At 45.0% G+C, this 27,196-nt stretch overlaps 1 protein-coding gene across 1 annotated transcript; it reads left to right on the forward strand.

The window, feature by feature from the left end:
• The first annotated feature begins 1,369 nt into the window (after nt 1-1,369).
• F2 (coagulation factor II, thrombin) lies at nt 1,370-27,178 on the forward strand. The gene is made up of 14 exons (XM_082844030.1): nt 1,370-1,496; nt 1,886-2,049; nt 2,770-2,794; nt 3,031-3,081; nt 4,524-4,629; nt 4,732-4,868; nt 6,518-6,832; nt 7,179-7,307; nt 7,403-7,529; nt 8,050-8,217; nt 8,750-8,923; nt 9,210-9,391; nt 26,690-26,760; nt 26,915-27,178. Exons 1-14 carry the CDS (start codon nt 1,418-1,420, stop codon nt 27,056-27,058), a joined length of 1,872 nt encoding a protein of 623 aa, XP_082700156.1. The 5' UTR covers nt 1,370-1,417; the 3' UTR covers nt 27,059-27,178.
• The last annotated feature ends 18 nt before the right edge of the window (nt 27,179-27,196 follow it).

Below are 27,196 nucleotides of genomic sequence, written 5' to 3' on the forward strand. Positions count from 1 at the left end.
CCCGCGAGCCACAACTACTGAAGCCCGTATGCCTAGAGCCTGTGCTCCGCAACAAGAGAAGCCACCGCAGCGAGAAGCCTGCGCACCGAAATGCAAAGAGTAGCCCCTGCTCGCCACAGCTAGAGAGAAAGCCCATGCGCAGCAACGAAGACCCAACAGAGCCATAAATTAAAAAAAAACAAACAAAAAAAACGCTTAGGAGTGGTTTCAACATTACCGTATGTAAGCTAAACCTCAATTTTTAAAATATATAGAAAAATAGGAAAGAATATATGTGTATAATGTAAATATATAAATATATATGTAGGTATGTAGGAACTGGGCCACCCAGGCATTAAGCTGATTCGTAGGAGTCGAGTCCTGGTCCTCAGTTCTCTGCCAGCCCTGCCTCCCCTGCTCTGCACCGGGCCACTCCCTGTGATCTTCCCAGACTGCACATGTCCGCAGTCCAGACCCTGAACGGCCAGGCCCTAAGGAGAGCGAGGTGAGAGCCTGTGCTCCCTGTGTTCCTGCTCTTTGGCCCTCTGTCCTAATGAGACCCAGGACTAATATTTACCTTTCATACTGCAAACTGGAAGTGGGGGAGGGCTGGGCAGGGGTAGTGTGGGACCAGCATCCAGTCTAGGCCTGGCATGGGGCAGATAGGCAGGGGGAGAGGGAGGGCCCTGCTGTGGAGACCAGGGATTTGAGCTGCCCCTGTTCCAGGCCAGGCTGCATCCTGGGAGACCTGGGAGAGAAAATAGACCAGAGGGCCTGGCTCCTCCTTCCAGGCAACCACCACACACAAACACAGCTCCCTGGCTCCCAGACAAGGAAGAGTGGAAATGGGACCCTCCATCAGTGGCTGAGAGGCCGGGGCAAATGTTGGCCGGCCCTGCCCCAGTATGTCCTGGGATAAGGTGGCTGCTCTCATCTGGCCACACCCTCGCCTCCATTTTCTTACGTGCATGTGGTGATTACAGAAAACTCCCCACTGGTTTACATCCATATAGCTACTCATTATTAAGTTCTTACTATATTCATAATCTCCTTTAGTCCTCACAACAGGATACTCTTCCCACTGTACAGATGAGGAAACAGACACACAGAGATCAAAACAACCATCACCGTGTGTTAGGATTGCAAGGAGCCTCAGGAAGATCTTGTGACCCCACTGGCCCAAGTTCGCCTGTGTCTCTGAGAGGGAGGTGCTGGATGGTGGCTACACTGGTCTTTGCTCTGGGACTTCCTCCCAGACCACCCATCCCTGGTCCCAGGAGGACCTGTCCTCCCAGATGGCGGGGGCGGACTATCTATCCACCTGTCCCCACGGCCCTGACCTGCTGACCTCTGCTTCCTGGCTGATTTCTTCATGTTGGTTCAACATTAACCCAGAGGGGTCAGGACAAGCCCTCAGAGTCCTGGGAGCGGACACACTATGGCGCACGTCCGAGGCCTGTGGCTACCTGGTTGCCTGGCCCTGGCTGCCCTGTTTAGCCTTGTGCACAGCCAGCATGGTAAGGGGGGCCTGGAAGCTGGGACAGGCTGGCGGACTGGGATGTAGGCCTGTGGGCTGCGGTCCCCTGGCTCGACAGAGAGCACAGGGCCGGCCCCCAGGTGGCCCTTGGCTCACTGTGTCCAGCTTAGGGAAGGAGCCAGGTGCTCAGGGCTGGAAAGACAGTGACTACTTCTCTCTTGCAATATGGGGGTTGGGCTGGGGGTGATCCATGAAAGGAGGGGGGCTAGTGGCTGCCGTTAGCAGCCTTTCAGGTCCTGCCACCATCCTAGACACCCCCTTTCTGGAAGCCAGCAGGCAGGCCAGGCTTGCTTCCTGCCCTAAGTGGCTGGTGGTGGCTAAGACAGCCTGGGCCCCTGAGGCCACTGTCCCACGCCCCTTCTCCTGCAGTGTTCCTGGCCCCTCAGCAAGCACTGTCGCTGCTCCAGCGGGTCCGACGCGCCAACAGCGGCTTCCTGGAGGAGTGGCGGGAGGGCAACCTGGAGCGAGAGTGTGTGGAGGAGCAGTGCAGCCGTGAGGAGGCCTTCGAGGCCCTGGAATCTCCCAGTGCCACGGTGAGGCCCCAGGGAGGGAGGGCTGGGGGTCCCTCCAAGGGGGCCCTTGGTTCCTGCAGGGGCACCAAGGAGGGGAGTGGGGAGCATCACAGCTCTTTGTTGATAACTTCATCTCTGGCCTCGTTTCCCTGGGCTGCCCTGATGAGTGGCTCAGCCTTTCTAGGCGGCCCCAGTGCCTGGGCTATGTCAAGGCCCCAGGGTACGGTGAGGCTCCAGGACGTTGGGGGGCAGGGGGGCCTCCTCAGTCTTTAGACATCTGTCTATGTTGGGATCTCTGGAGACCCTGGCCCTGGCCACATGGCCTCTCAACTTTAGCTTTGCTGCTACTTCTGTGCCACCCTTGGGAGGTGGGTCTCTGGTCAGGCCTGGGCCTAGGCCTCAGTGTTCCAGGAGCCTTTTGAAGCTTTCCCTTCCCTGGGGCTCTGCCTGGGCCCCTCTTCTCCAGTCTACCCCACCCCGGGGAATCCCTTTCAATCTTGTCTGGCCAGGGGCGGGGGGGCGGGCAGTGGGGAAGGCAGGGAGCTCCCCTCTCCTCAGATACTCTTCTCCTCTGCGGGCTTGGGCTTTTAGAAGCAAAAGTAGAAAACTCTGCCACAAACCTCCCCAGAGCGTGACCAGGGTAAGGGAAAGGGGAAAGTATAAGGAGAAGACAGGAAGTTTACAAAAAAACAAAACAAAACAGGATCCTACCGCAGCCTCACACTCAGCCTTGTTTTTCAGGATGTGTTCTGGGCCAAGTACACAGGTGAGCACTGGGAAGGGTTTGCTCCAGGAAGGGAGTCCTGGGGACCCAAGTTAGAGGGTGCCCCACTCCAGAGAATTTTCTGATCCATCCAATCCTCCATTCCTCCACCCACGCCTCTTTCCTTCCTTTCTTCCATACGCGTCCCTTTCTCTCCGTTTCTGAATGTCATCCCACCCTTCACTTGAACCTGTCCTATCCCTACCTCAATCTCAGTGATGTTTCTGGGTCTTTTCCAGCTTGTGAGTCATTGAGGAAACCTCGAGAAAAGCTCATTGAATGTCTGGAAGGTGAGGAACTGACATGAGGGTGTGGGGACAGGATAGGAGGGGACAGCCTGGGAGAAGAGCAGAGTAGGGGTTGGGTAGGAGTTGTGGCCCATGGGTGGTGGCCTCTAGCAGCTGACATTGCCTTTCTGGTCCTGCGGTCAAGGATGTGTCTTTGCACCTGGCTCTGTGCCTGGCAGTCAGTAAGATGATTAATATTGGAGGAACAAATGAATGCACGGGCAATGAAATAATGTTTAAGGCCTCATTCTCATCAGAGCCCCTGCCCATGCCAATCAGTCTTCCCCATGTCCCCAAGGCAGAGCTTCGATGACGTCACATTCTTTCTCCAAAACCTTGAGTGGCTCCGCATTGCCCCGAGAATAAAGCACAGGCTTCTTAGCCTAGTGAATTTTGCAGGTTCTGATCTTAACCTTCCCTTCAAGCCTTATCTACCATTGCACCAGCCCTGAATCCAGCCCCCCAGCTTGCTGACAGCAAGCACTTCTCTCAACAGGGCAAGATGTTTCTAGATCCTGGCCCCTGCTTACATTATCATCTCCCCCTGGAGCAGCCATCAGTGCCTACTGAAAACCCCCCTATCCTTCAAGAATTAGTCCAAATGCCACCACCTTGCTGAGCCTTCAAGGTGCATCCTCCCTCCTCCACGGCATTCTGAATACACCTTTAGTATGACAGTAGACCCCACAACATGGAACTCTTTAATCACACTGGCTATGCTTTCATTTGTTAAGTAATTTATTCAATAGACATTTCACTAAGCCCCTGCTGTGTGTCAAGCTCTATGGTTGAGTGCTGGGGATTTTAAGAGAATCAGGGAGCTCACAGTTTCATCAGAAAACAAAAATACAAAACATCAAAGTAATTGATGGAAGAGTTCTGTTCCAGGTGCCAAGAGAATTCCAGGAGGGGGAGCATTTCGTTTGCTGGCAGAATCAAGGACTGCTCCCCAGAAGAAGTAGAGTTTTACTTGGATTTGTGGGATGCACTGATGAATAAATAGGAAAGCATGGCCAAGGCAAAGGAAAGAGCACGTGCAAAGGCCCTTAGGCACGAGGAGCTAAGATAACAGGACACCTAGACCAGGGCCAGATTCGGAGAACCTTGTTCACTTTTTCATTCTGCTGGCTATGAGGAGCCACTGAACATTAGCTCTATGAGGGCAGGAACCTACTTGACTATGACTGTCTTATTCATTGCTGTGTCCTTAGTACCCGGCATAGTGCCTGTCACATGGTTGTCACACAGTGGGCACTCAGTGAATATTTGGTGACTACGGTTAAATGGATTGTAGAACTGCTGGGTACAGAGGAAGTGCTGAGTAAATGCAGGTTAAGGGTCATGGACCAGAGGTAGCTTGGAGGGGATGGACCGATAGAGCTTTACTAGGAGAGAAGCGGGGACAAGTCCTCAGTGTAGGAGACCTGGGCTGGGGGTCTCTGCAGGTAACTGTGCCGAAGGTCTGGGTATGAACTACCGAGGGAACGTGAGCTTCACCCGGTCAGGCATCGAATGCCAGCTGTGGAGGAGTCGCTACCCACATAAGCCAGAGTGAGTGATGGGCAGGCCTGTCTGCCAGGGGTCTGAGAATAGGGGGTGAGGAGACACTGGGGGTGGGGGAGACGCCTCCTGCTGAGCAATTTTCTGTTCCAGAATCAACTCTACCACCCACCCTGGAGCTGACCTGCAGGAGAATTTTTGCCGCAACCCAGATGGCAGCATCACTGGGCCCTGGTGCTACACTACGCTCCCCACTGTGCAGAGGGAGGAGTGCAGCATCCCTGTCTGCGGTGAGCTGGGGGAGATCAGGTGGGCATGGGCAAGGCCCATGGGTCTTCATGGGCCTGGCAGCACAGGATGGGAATCAAGATCCTGGCTCCCTTTGAGCTGGTGTTAGTTACTGACGACATATTTGAGCTTGTTGGTTAGTGAAGTCAGGATACCAGAGAGAGTTAGCTTCCAGCCTCCTCCCCTCCCTCCACAGCCTTTGCTTCCTTATGATCCAGGATGTGGCCCATTCTAAATATGCTTTACTTCCTGCTTGAGGCATTCTTCCCTCCAGGAAGCCCTTCCTAACCATTTCAGTCCATGTACCCTTTGCCGAGCATCACAGAGCAAGCCTCGTACAGTCCAGCCCTGCATGATTCTGTCATCATTATTTCCCATGATGTGTCAGCTAGCTATAGCCATAATAATGCTGCAAACCCCACAAAATCACAAGCAGCCACAAAAGCTGGGGGGCATACACCGATAAGCATTTCTTTCTTTTTTTTTTTTTTGATGTGGACCATTTTTAAAGTCTTTATTGAATTTGTTACAATATTGCTTCTGTTTTGGTTTTTTGGCTGCAAGGCACGTGGGATCTTAGCTCCCCGACCAGGGATTGAACCCACACCCCCTGTATTGGAAGGGGAGATCTTAACCACTGGACCTCCGGGGAAGTCCCGCATTTACTTCTTATGTGTCTGAGGTTCAGCTGGGGTGGCTCTGCTGATCTCAGCTGCACTCGCTCACGCGTCGGTGGGGTCCAGGTGTAGGCTGGGCTCGGCTGGTGGCCCTACGTCAAACAATGGGTCCAGCTGAGCTTGGCTCCTTGTGTGGGTGGGTCTATGTCTGCTCCGTGTGTACTCATTGTGGGGGGAGGCTGAAAGGCAGCAGCTTCTTCCATGGGGGCGGCAGAAATACTAAGCAGTGAACAGACACACATCTTTAAGCCTAGGCTCAGAACTGGCAGAGTCAGCTCTGCCCACATGCCATTGGCCAAAGCAAGTCCCATGATCAAGGCCAAGGTCAAGAGGTGGACCTTTACACCTTTGCTTGTAAAATAACAGGGCAGAGGATGTGGATCCAGGTGGATCCAGGTAGGAGTAAAGAATTAGTGCCAGTAACTCAATCTACCAAACATGGGTTGCTCTTCTTTGTCCTTCATGCATCCCTGTAGGACCCAGTGAGGGATGCTGGGGCCAGTCTTACAGCGAGTTGCCAATCATAGTAACAAAAACAGCTACAGTTTACCAAGCCCCCACCCCTGAACACCTATGATAAATATGTTGCAGGCATGCTGAAACTGACCTACTGCCTGTGTAGACATCCTCAGTGGATCCCAGCTATTTTTCCTACTGTGCCCTTGTGAAAGCACAGAATCCTTAAACTCCAGGCAGTCACTACCAACAGATTACAGATAGCACAGGAGATGAAACCTGGTTCCTATCTCTGGCTTATTATGCACCAGACACTTATGCCATATATTTTGTTTAAATCTCTCAATAACCCTGCAAAAACGCATTAGTATTCCCTTTCACAGGCAAGCAGACTGCGGCTCAGAGAGGATAAGTGACTTGAGGTCTATAGGATAAAGGCCGAAAGGCAGGGATTCACATCCCGTCTGGCTCCACGTGTGGTCCCACCCACTCTGCTCCTCTGTTTCCTCACCCACCAGGCCAGGAGCGAGTCACTGTGGAGCCAACCTCAACCTCCAGAGACTTTGCAGTGAATCTGTCACCTCAATCAGAAATGTGCATCCCTGATCGTGGCCAGCAGTACCAGGGGCACCTGGCGGTGACCACACATGGGTCTCCCTGCCTTGCCTGGGCCAGCGAGCGGGCCAAGGCCCTGAGCAAGGACCAGGACTTCAGCCCGGCTGTCCCACTGGTGGAGAACTTCTGCCGCAACCCAGACGGGGATGAGGAGGGCGCGTGGTGCTACGTGGCCGGGGAGCCTGGCGACTTTGAGTACTGCGACCTGGACTATTGCGGTGAGAGGGCAGGGCAGGGGACATGAGACAGAGGACACAGCCTGGAGGGAACAACAAGAACAGTGCCTCCCCTGATCTAAGGCTTTACCACCTGATCTAAGGCTTACCACTCACCAGTGAGTGCATTCATGACACCTGACGTTAACCAGGTGGGCCTAATACTAGCTCCACCTTACAGCTGAGGAAACTGAGGCCCACGAGGTTTGGTTTCCTAGTAACGCAGGTGCGCTTGCGCTCTTAATCTCTACACCAGACGACCTCCGCGGCTGCCTCGGGGCTTGGGGAGGTCAGAGGGTGGGTGAGGAATGGCCTGGCCCAGCCGCAGCTGGTGTCTGGGTCCCTGCAGAGGAGCCGGTGGATGAGGAGGTGGGATATGGGCTGGGCGAGGAACCGGATACGGCCATAGAGGGACGCACCGCTGCGGACAAATTTCAGCCCTTCTTCAACGAGAGGACCTTCGGCGCCGGGGAGGCAGGTCAGGCGGCGGCCGGAGGGGCGCGGGGGCCGCGGCATGGGGGCGGGGGCGGGTGTTGCAGCGCTCGGCCCCTAACGGTCCCGCTGGCTCGGCAGACTGTGGCCTGAGGCCTCTGTTCGAGAATAAGTTGGTGCAGGACAAAACGGAACAGGAGCTGTTCGATTCCTACATCGAGGGGCGCATCGTGGAGGGCCGGGATGCGGAGATTGGCCTGGCGCCCTGGTGCGTGCTCCCTGCCTCCACCGACCCCTTGCGCGCCTGCATCCCGCGCCCTGGGAGACTCCTCCGCCCTCACAGGTCTAGGCTCCACAGACAACCTAGCCCAGCACCAACATCTCATCGAACCCTCACAGCCACCTTTTGAGATTGGGTTTACTACTTCTCCAAAGCAGATGGTGAAGCTGAGGGTCGGAGCGCTTAAGTGACTCGCCTAAGTGGTGCTGCTAGTGAATGGGTTACAGAGCAGGACTAGATTCCTGTTCTTCTGACCCCAGAGCTGTGCTAAGCTGTGCCAACTCTGGCCTGGAAGAAGCTTGATAAGAGGAGGGGGGTGCAAAAAGCAGGTGGCAGCCCCGCGGTGTCACATATATGCCCCGGTCCCCAAGAACGGGAAGGTCAAGCTGGGGTCTGGGCCCAGTAGGGAGCTCTGTCCAGTTAGTTCTTAAACCTGGGACTTTGCGCTTGTAGGGCTGGTGGAGGGGCAGCCCTCCCACCTCCTAATGCTTCCCACTTCTTCTCCCAGGCAGGTGATGCTTTTCCGGAAGAGTCCCCAGGAGCTGCTGTGCGGGGCCAGCCTCATCAGTGACCGCTGGATCCTCACCGCTGCCCACTGTCTTCTGTACCCGCCTTGGGACAAGAACTTCACTGAGAATGACCTTCTGGTGCGCATTGGCAAGCACTCCCGCACCAGGTACAGAAGTGGGGGCCCATGCGTGTCTGGCAGGGGTCCGCGTCCTCCTGAGTGACTGTGAGGGGCTCTGGTGACTCTGGGCCACGAGGGATATGTCTGTACATCTCCCACAGTAGAAAACCCTGTAGGCTCTGCTGTAAAGTCTATATGGCCACATCCTGACTGAAGCTTGGACCTGGGGACAGAGAAACTAAGCCTTTGCAGAGAGCAGAATCGTGGCCTGCCCTTAGCACCCTTCCACGCACCAGGACATGGCCCAGGTGTGACCTCTGAGTAGAGGCTGTTGGGATCAGGGCCTACAGGCTGCGTCCCTCCCCCTACCTGCCTGGGCTGTTTGATCCCAAAGCTCTGGGCAACTTCAGGCCAGGAAGAAGCTGCCAGGACAGGAGCTGGCCCTCTCACCCTCACTGGTGGCCTGCTGGTTACGCTGACTCCCAGACCCTGAGGGCAGGCAGTTTTCTTCCTCGGGGAACCAGCTGCCCCTCATTGGGTGGCCTACAGCTTCTCCTTTTCTCTACTGGGGTCTGCACAGCTATGAGCGAAAGATTGAAAAGATCTCCATGCTGGAAAAGATCCACATCCACCCCAGGTACAACTGGAAGGAGAACCTGGACCGGGACATCGCCCTGCTGAAGCTCAGGAAGCCCATCAGCTTCACCGAATACGTCCACCCCGTGTGCCTGCCCGACAAGGACACAGCAACCAAGTGGGACAGCCAGAAGGGCAGCCGGGGGTGGCTGGGGGGGGAGCCGAGGGGGTTGGCCAGGGGGCAGGTGGTTGGGGGGCAGCCAGGGGGCTGGCAGCTGAGGGCCTGGGCTGGGTTCTGGGCCTGACTCTGACAGCCTATTGCCTTGCCGAAGTTCCTTCCCTTTTCCAGGCCTCAGCGTCTTCCTGCACAGGTGTTTTAGATTCAGGTCTCTAAGGGATGGTGTTGGGGCCAGGAGGTTTCTAGACTGGTCTGTTCTCACTCAGTCCTTCTCCTTTCCCCAAAGGTTGCTCCGGGCTGGATACAAAGGGCGAGTGACGGGCTGGGGCAACCTGAGGGAGACGTGGACAGCCAATATTGCTGAGGTGCAGCCCAGCGTGCTACAGGTGGTGAACCTGCCCATCGTGGAGCGGCCGGTCTGCAAGGCCTCCACCCGGATCCGCATCACCGACAACATGTTCTGTGCTGGTAAAGTCCCCTGGGCATGGCTGGGCAGGCGGGAATAGCAGGGCCTCGGGTTGGGAGGATTGAGACACGTGAGTAGCACAGGCCTGGGTTCAAGTCCTGGCTCTATTCCATTAGGCCGTGTGAGGGTTGAGCGAGATAGTGTATTTAAGGTGTTAGGCGTGGTGCTAGTCACTGGTCAAGTTGTCAGTATATGTGAGCCAGACACCAACCAGAGGTCACGGGTGGAGGAAAAGCCATTCATTCATTCAGTCGTTCAGCAAATATTTACTGAGTGCTTACTGTGGTCCAGGCAGTATTCCAGGGTGTCCAAAAAGGACCCTAACAGATAGGGTCTCCTGTGTCTTCAGAGAGCTTCCTTCCTAGAAGGAGAGTGTGTCAGTAAGCAGATCTAGAATAGCAATCCTGATAGGAGAAAAATTAAGCTGAGTAAGGGAGTGAGAGGTGGGGACGGGGCGATTGAGACAGAGTGGTTGGAGAAGGCCTCTCTGAGAAGTGATGTTTAAGCAGAGACTAGAAGACATGAAAGAGTGAGCCAGTCTAGAGGAAGTGCACTCCAGACTTGTGGAGACAGCAGGTACAAAGGCCCTGAGGTGGGAGCATGCTTGGCGTGTCTTAGGAGCAGCAGGGAGGCCTGTGTGGCTGGAGGGCAGTAAACACAGGAAGGGCAGCATTGGAAGAGGGGAGAGAGGTGGGCAGTCAGGGGATGGGTGCTTCCTTCAGGGCCTTGAAGGACTTTGGCTTTTGTCGTGATAGGACATTATTGGAGACTCTGGGGCAGGTGAGTAAACGATCTAACTTAATTTTTTAATTTTTAAAAATTAAAAAAAAAATTTTTAGGTGATTTCAGACTCACAGAAAAGTTGCAAAAATAATACAAAGAATTCCTTTATACTGTCATCCAGATTCTGCCGCCTCCTTTGTGTGTGTGTGTGTTCTGTGTGTGTGTGTATTTATACACACACATATACACATTATTTGAGACTAAATTGTACATATGTTACCTTTTTTACCCGTACACTTAAGTATTTCCAAAAAAACAGGGTTGTTCTCTGCCATAACCACAGTACATTTATTAAATCAAGAAATTAATAATGAAAAAAGAAATTAATAATGATATAATACCTTTGTCTAATTTTTAGACTTCATTTAAATGTTTTCCAGTTGTCCTGCTTACTGATGTCTTTTTTAGCAAAAGAAAAACAAAAACATTTTTCCCACCCAGGATCCAGTCCAGGATCACACATTGTACTCAGTTGTCAGTCTTTGTCTTTCACGATTTAGACATATTTGACATGTATAGGCCAGTTATTCTGTAGATTGGCCTCAGTTTGGCTTTCTCTAAGGTTTCCTAATGATCAGATTCAAGCTAAGTGATGTTGTGTCCTTTTCAGGCATATGATCTCTCTGTCCCATACCTGGTGAGATTAACTCTGACCTCTTGGTTAAGGTGGTGTCTGCATCTGCCATGTTTCTCACTGTAAAGTTCTGTTTTCCTTTTTAAGACTAACATCTTGTGGGGAGAAAGTTGAATAGTGTCTGTTCTGTTTCTCATCATATTGTTCTCCTAACCCTGGTAGCTGCCAAATGGTGATTTTTAAACTCTGTCATTCCTTCTACATTTATTAGTGATCATCTTATTGTAAGGAAGAATCTGCTTTCACTCTGTCACTGTGGACTCATGGGTCCTTTCTTTATTCTAAGGGCTATAATTTGTTACTATCATTATTATAATGTTCAAATTATCCCAGGTTTGGCCAGTGGGAGTCAAAAAAAAAAAAACAACCTGGCTTCTGTGACTTTTGGAGATGTCCTGTCAATCTCTGAGTACTTTCTTACTTTCAGCGCAGCAAGATGTTCTAGGTTCATCCTACTTGCCTTCTAGTGGAGAATGGTATTTAGAAACCAAGATCTGGGTGCCAGTTGTGCACATTGTTACTGGGGTGTCATTGCTCCTAGGCTCTCTTAGCAGACAGAATTAGAAAATACATGTATTATGCACAGCCTAAATCTATATCTATGTTCTTTCTATCTATTTATCTATCTAAAACCATGAGATGACACTGAAACCTCCCATTGCAATGCAATAGGATTTTTTTAACATCTTCATTGGAGTATAATTGCTTTACAATGGTGTGTTAGTTTCTGCTTTATAACAAAGTGAATCAGCTATACATATACATATATCCCCATATCTCCTCCCTCTTGGCGTCTCCCTCCCACCCTCCCTATCCCACCCCTCTAGGTGGTCACAAAGCACTGAGCTGATCTCCCTGTGCTATGCGGCTGCTTCCCACTAGCTATCTATTTTGGTAGTATATATAAGTCCATGCCACTCTCTCACTTCGTCCCAGCTTACCCTTCCCCCTCCCCACATTCTCAAGTCCATTCTCTACATCTGCGTCATTATTCCTGTCCTGCCCCTAGGTTCTTCATAACCATTTTTTTCCCCTTTAGATTCCATATATATGTGTTAGCATACGGTATTTGTTTTTCTCTTTCTGACTTACTTCACTCTGTATGACAGACTCCAGGTCCATCCACCTCACTACAAATAACTCAATTTCATTTTTTTTAAGGCTGAGTAATATTCCATTGTATATATATGTGCCACATCTTCTTTATCCATTCATCTGTCGATGGACACTTAGGTTGCTTCCATGTCCTGGCTGTTGTAAATAGAGCTGCAATGAACATTGTGGTACATGACTCTTTTTTTTTTTTTTTTTTTTTTTTTGCGGTACACGGGCCTCTCACTGTTGTGACCTCTCCCGTTGCAGAGCACAGGCTCCGGATGCGCAGGCTCAGTGGCCATGGCTCACGGGCCCAGCCGCTCCACGGCATGTGGGATCTTCCCAGACTGGGGCACGAACCTGTGTCCCCAGCATCAGCAGGTGGACTCTCAACCACTGTGCCACCAGGGAAGCCCCCCATGACTCTTTTTGAATTATGGTTTTCATATGCCCAGTACTGGGATCGCTGGGTCATATGGTAGTCCTATTTCTAGTTTTCTAAGGAACTTCCATACTGTTCTCCACAGTGGCTGTACCAATTTACATTCCCACCAACAGTGCAAGAGGGTTCCCTTTTCTCCACACCCTCTCCAGCATTTATCGTTTGTAGATTTTTTGATGGTGGCCATTCTGACTGGTGTGAGATGATATCTCATTGTATTTTTGCTTTGCATTTCTCTAATGATTAGTGATGTTGAGCATTCTTTCACGTGTTTGTCGGCCATCTGTATATCTTCTTTGGAGAAATGTCTATTTAGGTCTTCTGCCCATTTTTGGATGGGGTTGTTTGTTTTTTTGATATTGAGCTGCATGAGCTGCTTGTAAATTTTGGAGATTGGTCCTTTGTCAGTTGCTTCGTTTGCAAATATTTTCTCCCATTCTGAGTGCTGTCTTTTCGTCTTGTTTATGGTTTCCTTTGCTCTGCAAGAACTTTTCAGTTTCATTAGGTCCCATTTGTTTATTTTTGTTTTTATTTCCATTTCTCTGGGAGGTGGGTCAAAAAGCATCTTGCTGTGATTTATGTCAGAGTGTTCTGCCTATGTTTTCCTCTAAGAGTTTGAGAGTGTCTGGCCTTACATTTAGGTCTTTAATCAATTTTGAGTTTATTTTTGTGTATGGTGTTAGGGAGTGTTCTGATTTCATTCTTTTACATGTAGCTGTCCAGTTTTCCCAGCACCACTTACTGAAGAGGCTGTCTTTTCTCCACTGTATATTCTTGCCTCCTTTATCAAAGATAAGGCGACAATATGTGTGTGGGTTTATCTCTGGGCTTTCTATCCTGTTCCATTGACCTATATTTCTGTTTTTGTGCCAGTACCATACTGTCTTTTTTCAAATTTAATTAATTAATTAATTAATTTTTGGCTGTGTTGGGTCTTCGTTTCTGTGTGAGGTCTTTCTCTAGTTGCAGCAAGTGGGGGCCACTCTTCATCGTGGTGCGCGGGCCTCTCACTGTCGCGGCCTTCTCTTGTTGCGGAGCACAGGCTCCAGACGTGCAGGCTTAGTAGCTGTGGTGCACGGGCTTAGTTGCTCCACGGTGTGTGGGATCCTCCCAGACCAGGGCTTGAACCTGTGTCCCCTGCATTGACAGGCAGATTCTCAACCACTGCGCCACCAGGGAAGCCCCATACTGTCTTGATTACTGTTGCTTTGTCTGAAGTCAGGGAGCCTGATGCCTCCAGCTCCGTTTTTCTTTCTCAAGATTGCTTTGGCTATTCGGGGTCTTTTGTGTTTCCATACCAATTGTGAAATTTTTTGTTCTAGTTCTGTGAAAAATGCCATTGGTAGTTTGATAGGGATTGCATTGAATCTGTAGATTGCTTTGGGTAGTATAGTCATTTTCACAATGTTGATTTTTCTAATCCAAGAACATGGTATATCTCTCCATCTGTTGGTATCATCTTTAATTTCTTTCATCTGTGCCTTACAGTTTTCTGCATACAGGTCTTTTGTCTCCTTAGGTAGGTTTATTCCTAGGTATTTTATTCTTTTTGTTGCAGTGGTAAATGGGAGTGTTTCCTTAATTTCTCTTTCAGATTTTTTCATCATTAGTGTATAGGAATGCAAGAGATTTCTGTGCATTAATTTTGTATCCTGCTACTTTACCATATTCACTGATTAGCTCTAGTAGTTTTCTGGTAGTCTTTAGGAGTCTTTCTGTATAGTATCATGTATCATGTCATCTGCAAACAGTGACAGCTTTACTTCTTCTTTTCCAATTTGGATTCCTTTTATTTCTTTTTCTTCTCTGATTGCTATAGCTAAAACTTCCAAAACTATGTTGAATAATAGTGGTGAGAGTGGGCAACCTTGTCTTGTTCCTGATCTTAGTGGAAATGGTTTCAGTTGTTCACCATTGAGAGTGATGTTGGCTGTGGGGTTGTCATATACGGCCTTTATTATGTTGAGGTAAGCTCCCTCTATGCCTACTTTCTGGAAGGTTTTTATCATAAATGGGTGTTGAATTTTGTCAAAAGCTTTTTCTGCATCTATTGAGATGTCATATGGTTTTTCTCCTTCAATTTGTTAATATGTTGTATCACATTGATTGATTTGCATATATTGAAGAATCCTCGCATTCCTGGAATAAACCCCACTTGATCATGGTGTATGATCCTTTTAATGTGCTGTTAGATTCTGTTTGCTAGTATTTTGTTGAGGATTTTTGCATGTATGTTTATCAGTGATAATGGCTTGTAGTTTTCTTTGTGACATCTTTGGCTGGTTTTGGTATCAGGGTGATGGTGGCCTCGTAGAATGAGTTGGGGAGTGTTCCTCCCTCTTGCAATGCAATATGATTAATTTTAGCTTCTCCCTTTCCACATTTGTAACAGTCTCTGTTGATAATGAGAAATCTGACTCCTATTATCTGTAATGTATTTACTTATTTGGTTAATACAAGAATACACAGTTTGAGAATCACTCATCCATGACTGTGAAAAATAATCCTACAAGCTAGAGTTTAGCATTTCTTCATGGTTGTTTCTGTTTTTAGCCTGAAGATATATATATATATATATATATATATATATATATATAGTCACAGTACTGTGTCTAAAAGTAACTTGGGTAATTATTATCCCCTTCCCTGTGTTATTTATTTAAAATACAGTTAGGCTCATTTGTTTCATGATTGTATTCAATTTTGGGTCCTCCCTCCCATCTTTGTTGTCTTTACTTGTTTATTTTTGGACTATTACCTTGTTTTATTATGCTTTGCTTTATTTATTTACATATTTTTTATTTTATTTAAATATAGTTGATTTACAATATTATATTAGTTTCAGGTGTACAACATAGTGATTTAATGTTTTTATAGATTATACTCCATATACAAAATAATGGCTGTATTTCCTGTTCAATATATCCTTGTGACTTATTTATTTTATACATAGTAGTTTGTATCTCTTAATCCCCTAGCCCTATCTTGCCCCTCCCCGCTTCCCTTTCCCCACTGGTAACTCCTAGTTTGTTCTCTCTGTGAGTCTGTTTCTGTTTTGCTATATTTATTCATTTGTTTTATTTTTTGGATTCCACATATAAGTGATAACACAGTATTTGTTTTTCTCAGTCTGACTTATTTCACTAAGCGTAGTACCCTCTAGGTCCATCCATGTTGTTGCAAATGGCAGAATTTCATTCTTTTTTATGGCTGAGTAATATTTATTTTATATATATATATATACCACATCTTCTTTATCCATTCATCTGTTGATAGACACCTAGGTTTGTGCTTTGCGTTATTGCCCTTCCCAGATATTGTTGTTTTACAAATTGAAGGTTTGTGGTAATCCAGCATCAAGGAATTCTATCAGCGCCGTTTTTCCAACAGCATTTGCTCACTTCATGTGTCACATTTTAGTACTTCTTACAATGTGTCAAATTTTTGCATTATTATATGTTTGTTATGGTGAACTGTGATCAGTGATCTCTGATGTTACTATTGTAATTGTTTTGGGGCATCATGAACTGTGCCAAGACAGCAAACTGTGTGTTCTGACTGCTCCACCAACCAGCCATTGCCCCATCTCTGTCTCTTTCCTAAGGCCTCCCTATTCCCTGAGATACAACAATATTGAAATTAGGCCAATCAGTAACCTTACAATGGCCTCTAAGTGTTCAAGTGAAAGGAAGAGTTGCATGTCTCTCATTTTAAATAAAAAGCTAGAAGTGATTAAGCTTAGTGAGAAAGGCATGTCTAAAGCCAAGACAGGCCAAAAGCTAGGCCTCTTGTGTCAAACAGTTAGCCACTCTGTAAATGCAAAGGAAAAGTTCTTGAAGGAAGTTTTGTTTTTAATTTTTCTTCGTTAGAGAGTTTAATTTATTTTTAAAAATTTTTTAAAATTGGGCTTCCCTGGTGGCGCAGTGGTTGAGAGTCCGCCTGCCGATGCAGGGGACGTGGGTTCGTGCCCTGGTCCGGGAAGATCCCACATGCCGCGGAGCGGCTGGGCCTGTGAGCCATGGCTGCTGAGCCTGCGCATCCGGAGCCTGTGCTCCGCAATGGGAGAGGCCACAACAGTGAGAGGCCCGCGTACCGCAAAAAACAATAAAAAACAAACAAAAAAATAATTAATTAAAAAGTGCTATTCTAGTGAATACATAAATAAGAAAGCAAAACAGCCTTATTGCTGATATGAAGAAAGTTTTAGTGGTCTGGTTAGAAGATCAAATGAGCCATAACATTCCCTTAAGCCAAAACTTTGAAGCTAGCAGAGATTGATTCATGAGGTTTAGGGAAAGAAGCTGTCTTCATAATATAAAACTACAAGGTAAAGCAGCAAGTTATCCAGAAGATGTAGCTAAGATAATTCATGAAAATGACTATACTAAACAACTGATTTTCAATGTAGCCAAACAGCCTTACATTGGAAGGAGATACCATCTAGGGCTTTCATAGTTGGAGAGGAGAAGTCACTGCCTGGCTTCAAAGCTTTAGAGGACAGGCTGGCTCTTTTGTTAGGGGCTGAAACAGCTGGCGACTTAAAAGTTGAAGCTAGTGTTCATTTACCATTCTGAAAATCCTAGGGCCCTTAAGAATTATGCTAACTCTACTCTCCCTGTGCTCTCTAAATGGAACAACAAAACCTGATGACAGCACATCTGTTTACAACATAGATTACTGAATATCTTAAGCCCACTGTTGAGACCTACTGCTCAGAAAGAAAAGATTCCTTTCAAAATATTCCTTCTCATTGACAATGCACCTGGTTACCCAAGAGCTGTGATGAAGGCATACCACAAGATTAACGTTGTTTTCATGCCTGCTAACACAACATCCATTCTGCAGCCCATGGATTAAGGAGTAATTTTTTCTTTCAAGTCTTATTATCTTAATGAATACATTTCATAAGGCTAAAGCTGCCATAGATAGTGATTCCCCTGATGGATCTGGGCAAAGGAAATTGAAAACCTTCTGGAAAGGATTCACCATTCTAGATGCCATTAAGAACATTTGTGATTTCAATGGAACAGGATAGAAAGCCCAGAGATAAACCCACGCACCTATGGTCAAGTAATCTATGACAAAGGAGGCAAGGATATACAATGGAGAAAAGACAGCCTCTTCAGTAAGTGATGCTGGGAAAACTGGACAACTACATGTAAAAGAATGAAATTAGAACACTCCCTAACACTGTACACAAAAATCAACTCAAAATGGATTAGAGACCTAAATGTAAGACCGGACACTATAAAACTCTTAGAGGAAAACATAGGAAGAACACTCTTTGACATAAATCACAGCAAGATCTTTTTTGATCCACCTCCTAGAGTAATGGAAATAAAAACAAAAATAAACAAATGGGACCTAATGAAACTTCAAAGCTTTTGCAAAGCAAAGGAAACTACATTCAAGACGAAAAGACAACCCTCAGAATGGGAGAAAATATTTGCAAACGAATCAACAGACAAAGGATTAATCTCCAAAATATATAAACAGCTCATGCAGCTCAATATTAAAAGAAGCAAACAACCCAATCCAAAAATGGGCAGAAGACCTAAATAGACATTTCTCCAAAGAAGACATAGAGATGGCCAAGAAGCACATGAAAAGCTGCTCAGCATCACTAATTATTAGAGAAATAATCAAAACTACAATGAGGTATCACCTCACACCAATTAGAATGGGCATCATCAGAAAATCTGCAAACAACAACTGCTGGAGAGGGTGTGGAGAAAAGGGAACCCTCTTGCACTGTTGGTGGGAATGTAAATTGATACAGCCACTATGGAGAACAGTGTAGAGTGGAGGTTCCTTAAAAAACTAAAAATAGAATTACCATATGACCCAGCAATCCCATTACTGGGCATATACCCAGAGAAAACCATAATTCAAAAAGGCACATGCACCCCAATGTTCATCGCAGCACTGTTTACAGTAGCCAGGTCATGGAAGCAACCTAAATGCCCATCGACAGACGAATGGATAAAGAAGATGTGGTACATATAGACAATGGAATATTACTCAGCCATAAAAAGAAACGAAATTGGGTCCTTTGTAGAGCCATGGATGAATCTAGAGATTGTCATACAGAGTGAAGTAAGTCAGAAAGAGCAAAACAAATATCGTATATTAACGCATATATGTGGAACCTAGAAAAATGGTACAGATGAACCGGTTTGCAGGGCAGAAATAGACACACAGATGTGGGGAACAAATGTATGGATACCAAGAGGGGAAATTGGCCGTGGTGGTGGTGGTGGTGTGATGAATTGGGAGATTGGGATTGACGTATATACACTAATATGTATAAAATAGATAACTAATAAGAACCTGTTGTATCAAAAAATAAAATTCAAATATTCAAAAAAAAACATTTGTGATTTCATGGAAAGAGGTCACAATACCAACATGAACAGGAGTTTAGAAGAAGTTGTTCCAACCCTCATGGATGACTTTGAGGGGTTCAAGACATCAGTGGAGGAAATAACTGCAGATGTGGCGAAAATAGCAAGAGAACTAGAATTAGAAGTGGAGCCTGAAGATGTGACTGAATTGCTGCCATCTTACGATAAAACTTTAATGGATAAGGAGAAAGTGGTTTCTTGAGATGGACTCTACTGCTGGTAAAAATGCTGTGAAGATTGTTGAAATGACAACAAGGGATTTAGAACATTACATAAACTTAGTTGATGAAGCAGTGGTAGGGTTTGAGAGGATTGACTCCTAGTTTGAAGAAAGTTCTGTGGGTAAAAAGCTATCAAATAGCACTGCATGCTTCAGAGAAATTATTCTTGAAAGGAAGAGTCCATCAGTGGGGCAAACTTCATTGTTGTCTTATTTTAAGACATCGCCATGGCCACCCCACCTTCAGCACCACCACCCTGATCAGTCAGTCAGCAGCCATCCACGTGGAGGCAAGACCCTCCACCAGCAAAAAGATTACAATTTGCTGGAGGTTCAAATGATGGTCAGCATTTTTTAGCAACAAAATATTTTTTTTATTAAGGTGTAGTTGATGTACAATAAATTTTAGGTATACAACATAATGATTCACAGTTTTTGAGGTTATATTCCATTTATAGTTATAAAATATTGACTATATTCCCTGTTTGTACAGTATATCCTTGTAGATTATTTATTTTATACGTAGTAGTTTGTATGCAACAAAATATTTTTATTTTATTTTATTTTTGCGGTACGCGGGCCTCTCACTGTTGCGGCCTCTCCCGCTGTGGAGCACAGGCTCCGGACGCGCAGGCTCAGCGGCCATGGCTCACGGGCCTAGCCGCTCCGCGGCATGTGGGATCTTCCCAGACCGGGGCACGAACCCGTGTCCCCTGCATCGGCAGGCAGACTCTCAACCACTGCGCCACCAGGGAAGCCCAACAAAATATTTTTAAATTCAAGTATGTGTATATATATTTTTTATTCATTTATTTAGTTATTTTTGGCTGCGTTGGGTCTTCGTTGTTTCACTCAGGCTTTCTCTAGTTGTGGTGAGCGGGGGCTACTCTTGGTTGTGGTGTGTGGGCTTCTCATTGCAGTGGCTTCTCTTGTTGTAGAGCATGGGCTCTAGGCACGCAGGCTTCAGTAGTTGTGGCTTGCGGGCTCTAGAGTGCAGGCTCAGTAGTTGTGGCGCACGGGCTTTGTTGCTCCGCAGCATGTGGGATCTTCCTGGACCAAGGATCGAACCCGTGGCCCTTGCATTGGCAGGCGGATTCTTAACCACTGCACCACCAGGGAAGTCCTGTATATATTTTTTGACATAATGCTATTGCACTCTTAATAGACTATAGTATACTGTAGGCATAACGTTTATATGCACCAAGAAACCAAAAAATTCATATGACTTGCTTTATTGTGGTGGTCTATAACTGAACCCACAGTATCTCCAAGGTGTGCCTGTATTAACATGGTCCAAAAATCAGATTCTTTATACAGGTACACTCAGAGAATGATATTCCCCTTTTCCTCCTGTCCTGTTCCCACCTCCTTCCTTTCCACCGCATTTCCATCCAGGCCCTGCAGTTAACCAATCTCAGTAGTTTGAGGTTTATTCTTCTTCTGTTTCTTTTTGCACAAATGAGCAGACACATTTATATTTTCTTATTTTTCCCTTTTCACAGAGTAGCACAGTATAGATATTCTTTTGTACTTTGCTTTTTTCAGCTAATGTATCCTGGAAATTCATTCCATTTTAGTTATAGAGCTTTTCCTTATTAAAAAAAATTTATATTTTTGTATGTCTGTGAGTCTGTTTCTGTTTTGTAAATAAATTCATTTATATCATTTCTTAAGATTCCACATGTAAGTGATATCATATGATGTTTGTCTTGGTCTGACTTACTTCATTTAGTATGATAAACTCTAGGTCCATCCATGTTGCTACAAATGGCATTATTTCATTCTTTTTTGTGGCTGAGTAATATTCCATTTTGTGTGTGTGTGTGTGTGTGTGTTTGTGTGTGTATATATATATACATATATATATACACACACACACGCATATCTTATATCATCTTTATCCATTCATAGAAAACAAACTTACCACACAAACTTCCCAGTGGTTACCAAAGGGGAAAGGAGAGGAGAGGGATAAATTAGGAATTTGGGATTAGCATATACAAACAACTATATATAAAATAGATAAATAACAAGGTCCTACTGTATAACACAGGGAACTACATTCAACATCTTGTTATAAACTATAATGGAAAAGAATATGAAAAAATATATGTATAACTGAATCACTGCTGTACACCAGAAACTAACACAGCATTGTAAATCAACTATATTTCAATAAAAAAGAAAATTTTATAGTCACATTAGGAGGATGTATGATAGTGTCTTCAACCATTTCCTGTCTATGGGTATTTAGATTTCCAATATTTTGTAATTGAACATCTTTTTATATCCTTACTGACCATTTTTATATCTTTTTTTGTGAATTGTCTGTTCATGTTTTTACGGTCCATTTTTTTGTCCCTCTCCCATCATTTTTTTTTTTTTTCTCTTTTTTGCGGTACGCGGGCCTATCACTGTTGTGGCCTCTCCCGTTGCGGAGCACAGGCTCCGGACGTGCAGGCCCAGCGGCCATGGCTCACGGGCCCAGCCGCTCCGCGGCATGTGGGATCTTCCTGGACTGGGGCACGAACCCGTGTCCCCTGCATCGGCAGGCGGACTCTCAACCACTGCACCACCAGGGAAGCCCCATTTTTTTAAAAAAATAAATTTATTTATTTGTTTTTGGCTGCGTTGGGTCTCTGTTGCTGCGCGCGGGCTTTCCCTAGTTGTGGCGAGTGGGGGCTACTCTTCATTGAAGTGCACAGGCTTCTCACTGTGGTGGCTTCTCTTGTTATGAAGCACGGGCTCTGGGCACGTGGGGCTCAGTACTTGTGGTTTATGGGCTCTAGAGCGCAGGCTCAGTAGTTGTGGCACACGGGCTTAGCTGCTTCACGGCATGTGGGATCTTCCCAGACCAGGGATCGAACCATGTCCCCTGCATTGGCAGGCAGATTCTTAACCACTGTGCCATCAGGGAAGTCCCTCCCATCATTTTTAAATAGTTCTTCATATGTTAGTGATATTAGGCCTCTATTTGTGATATACTTTGCAAATATTTTCTTCCAGTTTCTTTTTCTTTATCCTGTATTATGTTTTGGCCATCCAATTAAATTTTTTTATGTAGTCAAATTTATTAATCTTTCATTTTACTGCACCTGGATTTTGCGTCAGAGTTAAAAGAACCTTCCTTATACCCAGGTCATAGAGAAATTCACTCATATTTTCTTCTAGTACTTGGTTTCATTTTCCTACACTCAGATCTCAGAGTCATTTGGAGTTTATTCTTGCATACAATGTAAGGTATGGATTTAATTTATCTTTTTCTAAATGGCTAATAAGCTGTCTCTGTACCATTTATTAAAAACTCTGTCTTTGGGGACTCCCCTGGTGGTGCAGTCGTTAAGAATCCACCTGCCAATGCAGAGGACACAGGTTCGAGCCCTGGTCTGGGAAGATCCCACATGCCGCAGAGCAACTAAGCCCGTGCGCCACAACTACTGAGCCCGCAAGCCACAGCTGCTGAAGCCTGTGTGCCAAGAGCCCATGCTCGCAACAAGAGGAGCCACCGCAATGAGAAGCCCGCACACTGCAACAAAGAGTAACCCCCGCTTGCTGCAACTAGAGAAAGCCCACACGCAGCAGCGAAGACCCAATGCAGCCAAAAATAAATAAATAAATTTTAAAAAATACTAAAGAAAAAAAAAATCTGTCTTTGCCCCAGTAATTTGAGATGTCGCCTTTATCACATACTAGGTTTCTATGTGTGCCTAAGTCTGTTTCTGGACATTCTGTTTGGTTCTTCTGGTCTGTTGTCTATTCTGTTAAAATGTCTTGTTTTCATTATAGAGGCTTTAGAGTATGTTTTAATATCTGGTAGAGCTTATCTTCTCTTGTAGTTTTTCTTTTCCAGTGTTTTCCTGGCAACTCTTGCATGTTTGTTTTTCCACATGAATTTTAGTATCAACTTATCTAGCTCTATAAAAAACTTGGTATTTTTATTGGAATTACATTAAAGTTATAAATTAAATTAGGGAGAACTGACTTCTTTTTGATGTTGAGCCATTCTATCCAAGGACAAGAAATGTCTTTCAATTTGTTCAAGTCTATATTGTATCTTGTGCTACATTGTCTTCTCTTATGTTTTTTTTCCTCCTTGGCACCTTATTTTATATATTTGTGTTTTCTTCCTTATTTTTCTTGAGTAAATTAGCTGGTGATTGGAAACAAACAAAATACCTAAGAATTTGACTTATTAACTAGGCTTATTATTTTTCTATTTTGTACCTCATTAATTTCTGCTTTGATCTTAATTTTTTTCCCTTATACTTCCTTTTGGCTCACTTTGCTGTTCTTTTTCTAAAAGCTTTTTGAGCTGCCAATTTGGTTAATTTATTTTTTATTTTATTTTATTTTTAAAAGTATTTATTTGGTTGTGCGGGGTCTTAGTTGCGGCTCGCCGGCTCCTTAGTTGTGACACACTGTCTCCTTAGTTGTGGCATGTGAAGTCTTAGTTGTGGCATGCATGTGGGATCTAGTTTCCTGACTAGGGATGGAACCCAGGCCCCTTGCATTGGGAGCTCGGAGTCTTATCCGCTGCACCACCAGGGAAGTCCCTGGTTAATTTATCTTTGATCTTCAGTTTTTACCGAGTAGGGCTATGAATGGAAAACACCATTCATGGAAAACACTATGTTTGTTTAAATTATTGAATTATGTTTGAATTATTTTTTTTTTAGAAACTCTCTAATTTCAGTGTGTATTCCCCTTTCACTCAAGAGTTAATAGGTAGTTTTAAAATTTCCAGATGGGAGGGCCCTTTAGCATTTTGATTTTCAGTTTTGCTGCATTATAATCCAGGAATATAGTTTGTAATATTTCTACTTTATGGAACTGATTTTTCTGAGAACCGTTTGATCAATTTCTGTGAATGTACATGTGTGCTTGAGGTGTGTAGATGTGTTCTCCTTTATCCACGTGTAAAGTTCTATATATATATATATATATATATATATATGTCCATAAATGTACCTTATCAGTTATTTAGGTCATTTATATCCTTGTTTATTTTCAGTTCACTTGATATGTCTTGTACTGAGTTTGGTGTGTTGAATTCTATTATTAATGTATTTCTGTCTATCTCCTTGCATCATTTATAGTCTTTTACTTTATAAAGGCAGTTGCTGTGTTATTTGGTGCAGATATTTATAACTGTTAATTATTCATTGTGAATTGTGGCTTTTAGCAGTAAAAGTGTCCTTCTTTACTTTCAACTTGAGCTTCACTATCCCTGCTCTCTTTGTTTCCATTCTCCTGTTATACTTTTGTCCATCCCTTTAACTTTAGCCTCTATGAATCACTTTGTTTTGTCTCATATATAGCATCGTTGAGTCTTGCTTTGCGAGTCAAATTAAAAATCTTTTTGTTTTTTAAAAAGTGAGTTAAGCCCATTCATATTTATTGATATGATTAATAGAATTAGTATCTCATATGATTTTGTTATTTTTATGTATATTATGTTTCATTTACTGTGTTTTTTCCCTGTGTGATCTTTTCTTTACTTTTCAAATAATTTCATATATTTAGTAAGGTTTGCATTTTTGTTCTACTCATTATCTTTGGTCTTACACCTTTTTGAAATGCCCTTAGTTTCTTATATTCTTTTAGTTGTTAAAATCAGTGAGTTTACTTTCCTCTTTCTCTTCTCCTCTCATACTTTTAGTTGTATTATTTCTACTTGTCAGACAGTTAATAAGTCCTTTTGCTGAAGCATTCATCTCCTGGTTGGATGAAGCTTGTCCACTAGTCGATTTTTCAAGAAGGGTTATGGGTATAGAATTTCCTGAGTTTTTATGTGTTTATAACTGGTTTTCTGTAGCCTTGACACCTGAAGCTCAGCATGATTGAATATAAAATCCATGGTTCACATTTTCCTTCCTTGAATTTTTTGAAAATATAGCTTTATCATTGCTTGCTTTGTATGTTGTTTTTGAAATCTGATGCCGGTGTAATTGTTTTGCTCTTATAAGGGAGTTGAGTTTTTTTGCTTCCAGGCGTTGAAGGTTTTTTCTTCATCTTTGAAGTCTCAGTTTTTTTTAGGACACGTCTCAGAGTTCAGTGTTTCAGATCAGCTTTGCCAGGTTCCCAGTGGATCCTTTCAATATGCACATCCAATCTTTTATTTCTGTGAAGTTTTCTTGGACTATATTATACATATTAACTCTGTTCCATTGTTTTCTTTTTCTTATTGAGGGACTCATTTCTAATTTAGTGTGAGTTCCATTTCGACCACGTTCTGCTTTTAATTACTTCCCATTGTTTTGTCCATTTATTATTTTTATTTTTGGCTGCATCAGGTCTTAGTTGCAGCACACAGGATCTTCGTTGTGGTACGTGGGCTCTCTAGTTGAGGCACGCGGGCTCAGTAGTTGTGGCGTGCGGGCTTCATTGCCCCGCAGCATGTGGGATCTTAGTTCCCTGACCAGGGATCAAACCTGCGTCCCCTACATTGCAGGAAGGATTCTTTACCACTGGACCACCAAGGAAGTCCCTGTCCATTTATTTTTAATTTTTGAATTAAAAATTTTTTTTGATTTATTTTATTTTTGGCTGGGTTGGGTCTTTGTTGCTGTGTGCGGGCTTTCTCTAGTTGCGGCAAGCGGGGGCTACTCATCATTGGCGGTGTGCAGGCTTCTCATTGCAGTGGCCTCTCCCGTTGCGGAGCACGGGCTCTAGGCGGGTAGGCCTCAGCAGCTGTGGCACACAGGCCCAGCAGCTGTGGCTCACGGGCTCTAGACACAGGCTCAACAGTTGTGGTGCACAGGCTTAGTTGTTCCACGTCATGTGGGATCTTCCCAGACCAGGGCTCGAACCCGTGTCCCCTGCATTGGCAGGCAGATTCTTAACCACTGTGACACCAGGGAAGTCCCTAATTTTTAAATTTCTGATTCATTCTTTTTCACATACCAAAAATTTGCTTGAGGATATTTAATTCCGTTAGTTTTCTTGTTTCATGGTTGTGTTTGGGAAAGAATGTTTGTTAGCTGAGGTATTTTGGTTCTTATTGTTTTCCTATAGTATCTTGGTATAGATGTACTTACTTTTCGTCTATTCATTTGGTAGATTTGGGGTTATTTACAAGATTCCTAATTCATTGAATCCACTTCTTTGATCTAGTGGATATTTTCCCCTCCTCATCTCCACACAAGTTTGTTTTTTTTTTTTTTTTTTTGAGATGTGGAACCAGGTCTTATTAGGACCATACAAGTTTTGATATTCGATGTACAGTTAGATAAAGTGGTTTGAAGTTTGGGTGTTCTCTGTATTCGAGTTATGTTGAAGGTGTGGTTTTTGTGTAGCTTTGTTGTTCTTCATGTTGTTTGTGGAGGATATGTGGAGATATTTGGATAAAGGTAACTGCCCTAATTCTCATTTTTCTCTCACCTGTCAGTTTAACGTGTTTTTTTTTTTTTAAAGTCATTCTGCTTATTGGGTGGAGAATGGATTGTAGGCAGCAAAAGTAGAACTAGGGAGACTAGTGGTTCAGGGGAGAGGTGTATGTGATGGGACCAGGTGTAGAAGTGGTGAGGGGTGGTTGGATTGGGGATGTACGTTGAAGATTGAGCTGGCAAGGTTTGCCTAAGAATTGGATGTGTGGGGTGAGGAATTGAGCAGAGTCAAGGATGCCTAGGAGTCAGTGGACACTCAGCAGCAGTATCTCTTGAAGGGGAGAGTGGCTGGAGTGTGAGCTATACCCCTCCCTGAGTACTGCTTTTCTCTCTCAAGGTTACAAGCCCGGTGAAGGGAAACGAGGGGATGCTTGTGAAGGCGACAGTGGGGGACCGTTTGTCATGAAGGTAAGCTGAGTTCCCAGAAGGCCAGGAGCTGGCGGGTAGATCCTTCTGGGGTGGATGAGGAGGGACCCAAGTTTTCAGAAACAATTGCTTGACAGGGTAATACTGACACTACCTTGGACTTGACTCTATTGGAAATCCCATGTTTCTTCCTCAGAGCCCCTTTAACAACCGCTGGTATCAAATGGGCATTGTCTCATGGGGTGAAGGCTGTGACAGAGATGGAAAATATGGCTTCTACACACATGTGTTCCGCCTGAAGAAGTGGATACAGAAGGTCATTGAACGGTTTGGAAGTTAGGGGGCCACCCACATTCTACACTGCTCACTGCAAAATCACAGAAGCCAATCCAGTGAAAGAATTATTTTTGTGGCTTGTTCCTAAAACTATATTTCTCAATAAAAGTGACCCTATCAATGAGCCTCAGTGCTCACAGTG

Source organism: Leucopleurus acutus, assembly GCF_964270905.1.
Source record: "Leucopleurus acutus genome assembly, chromosome: 8".
In the NCBI taxonomy this organism is placed as follows: domain Eukaryota; kingdom Metazoa; phylum Chordata; class Mammalia; order Artiodactyla; family Delphinidae; genus Leucopleurus; species Leucopleurus acutus.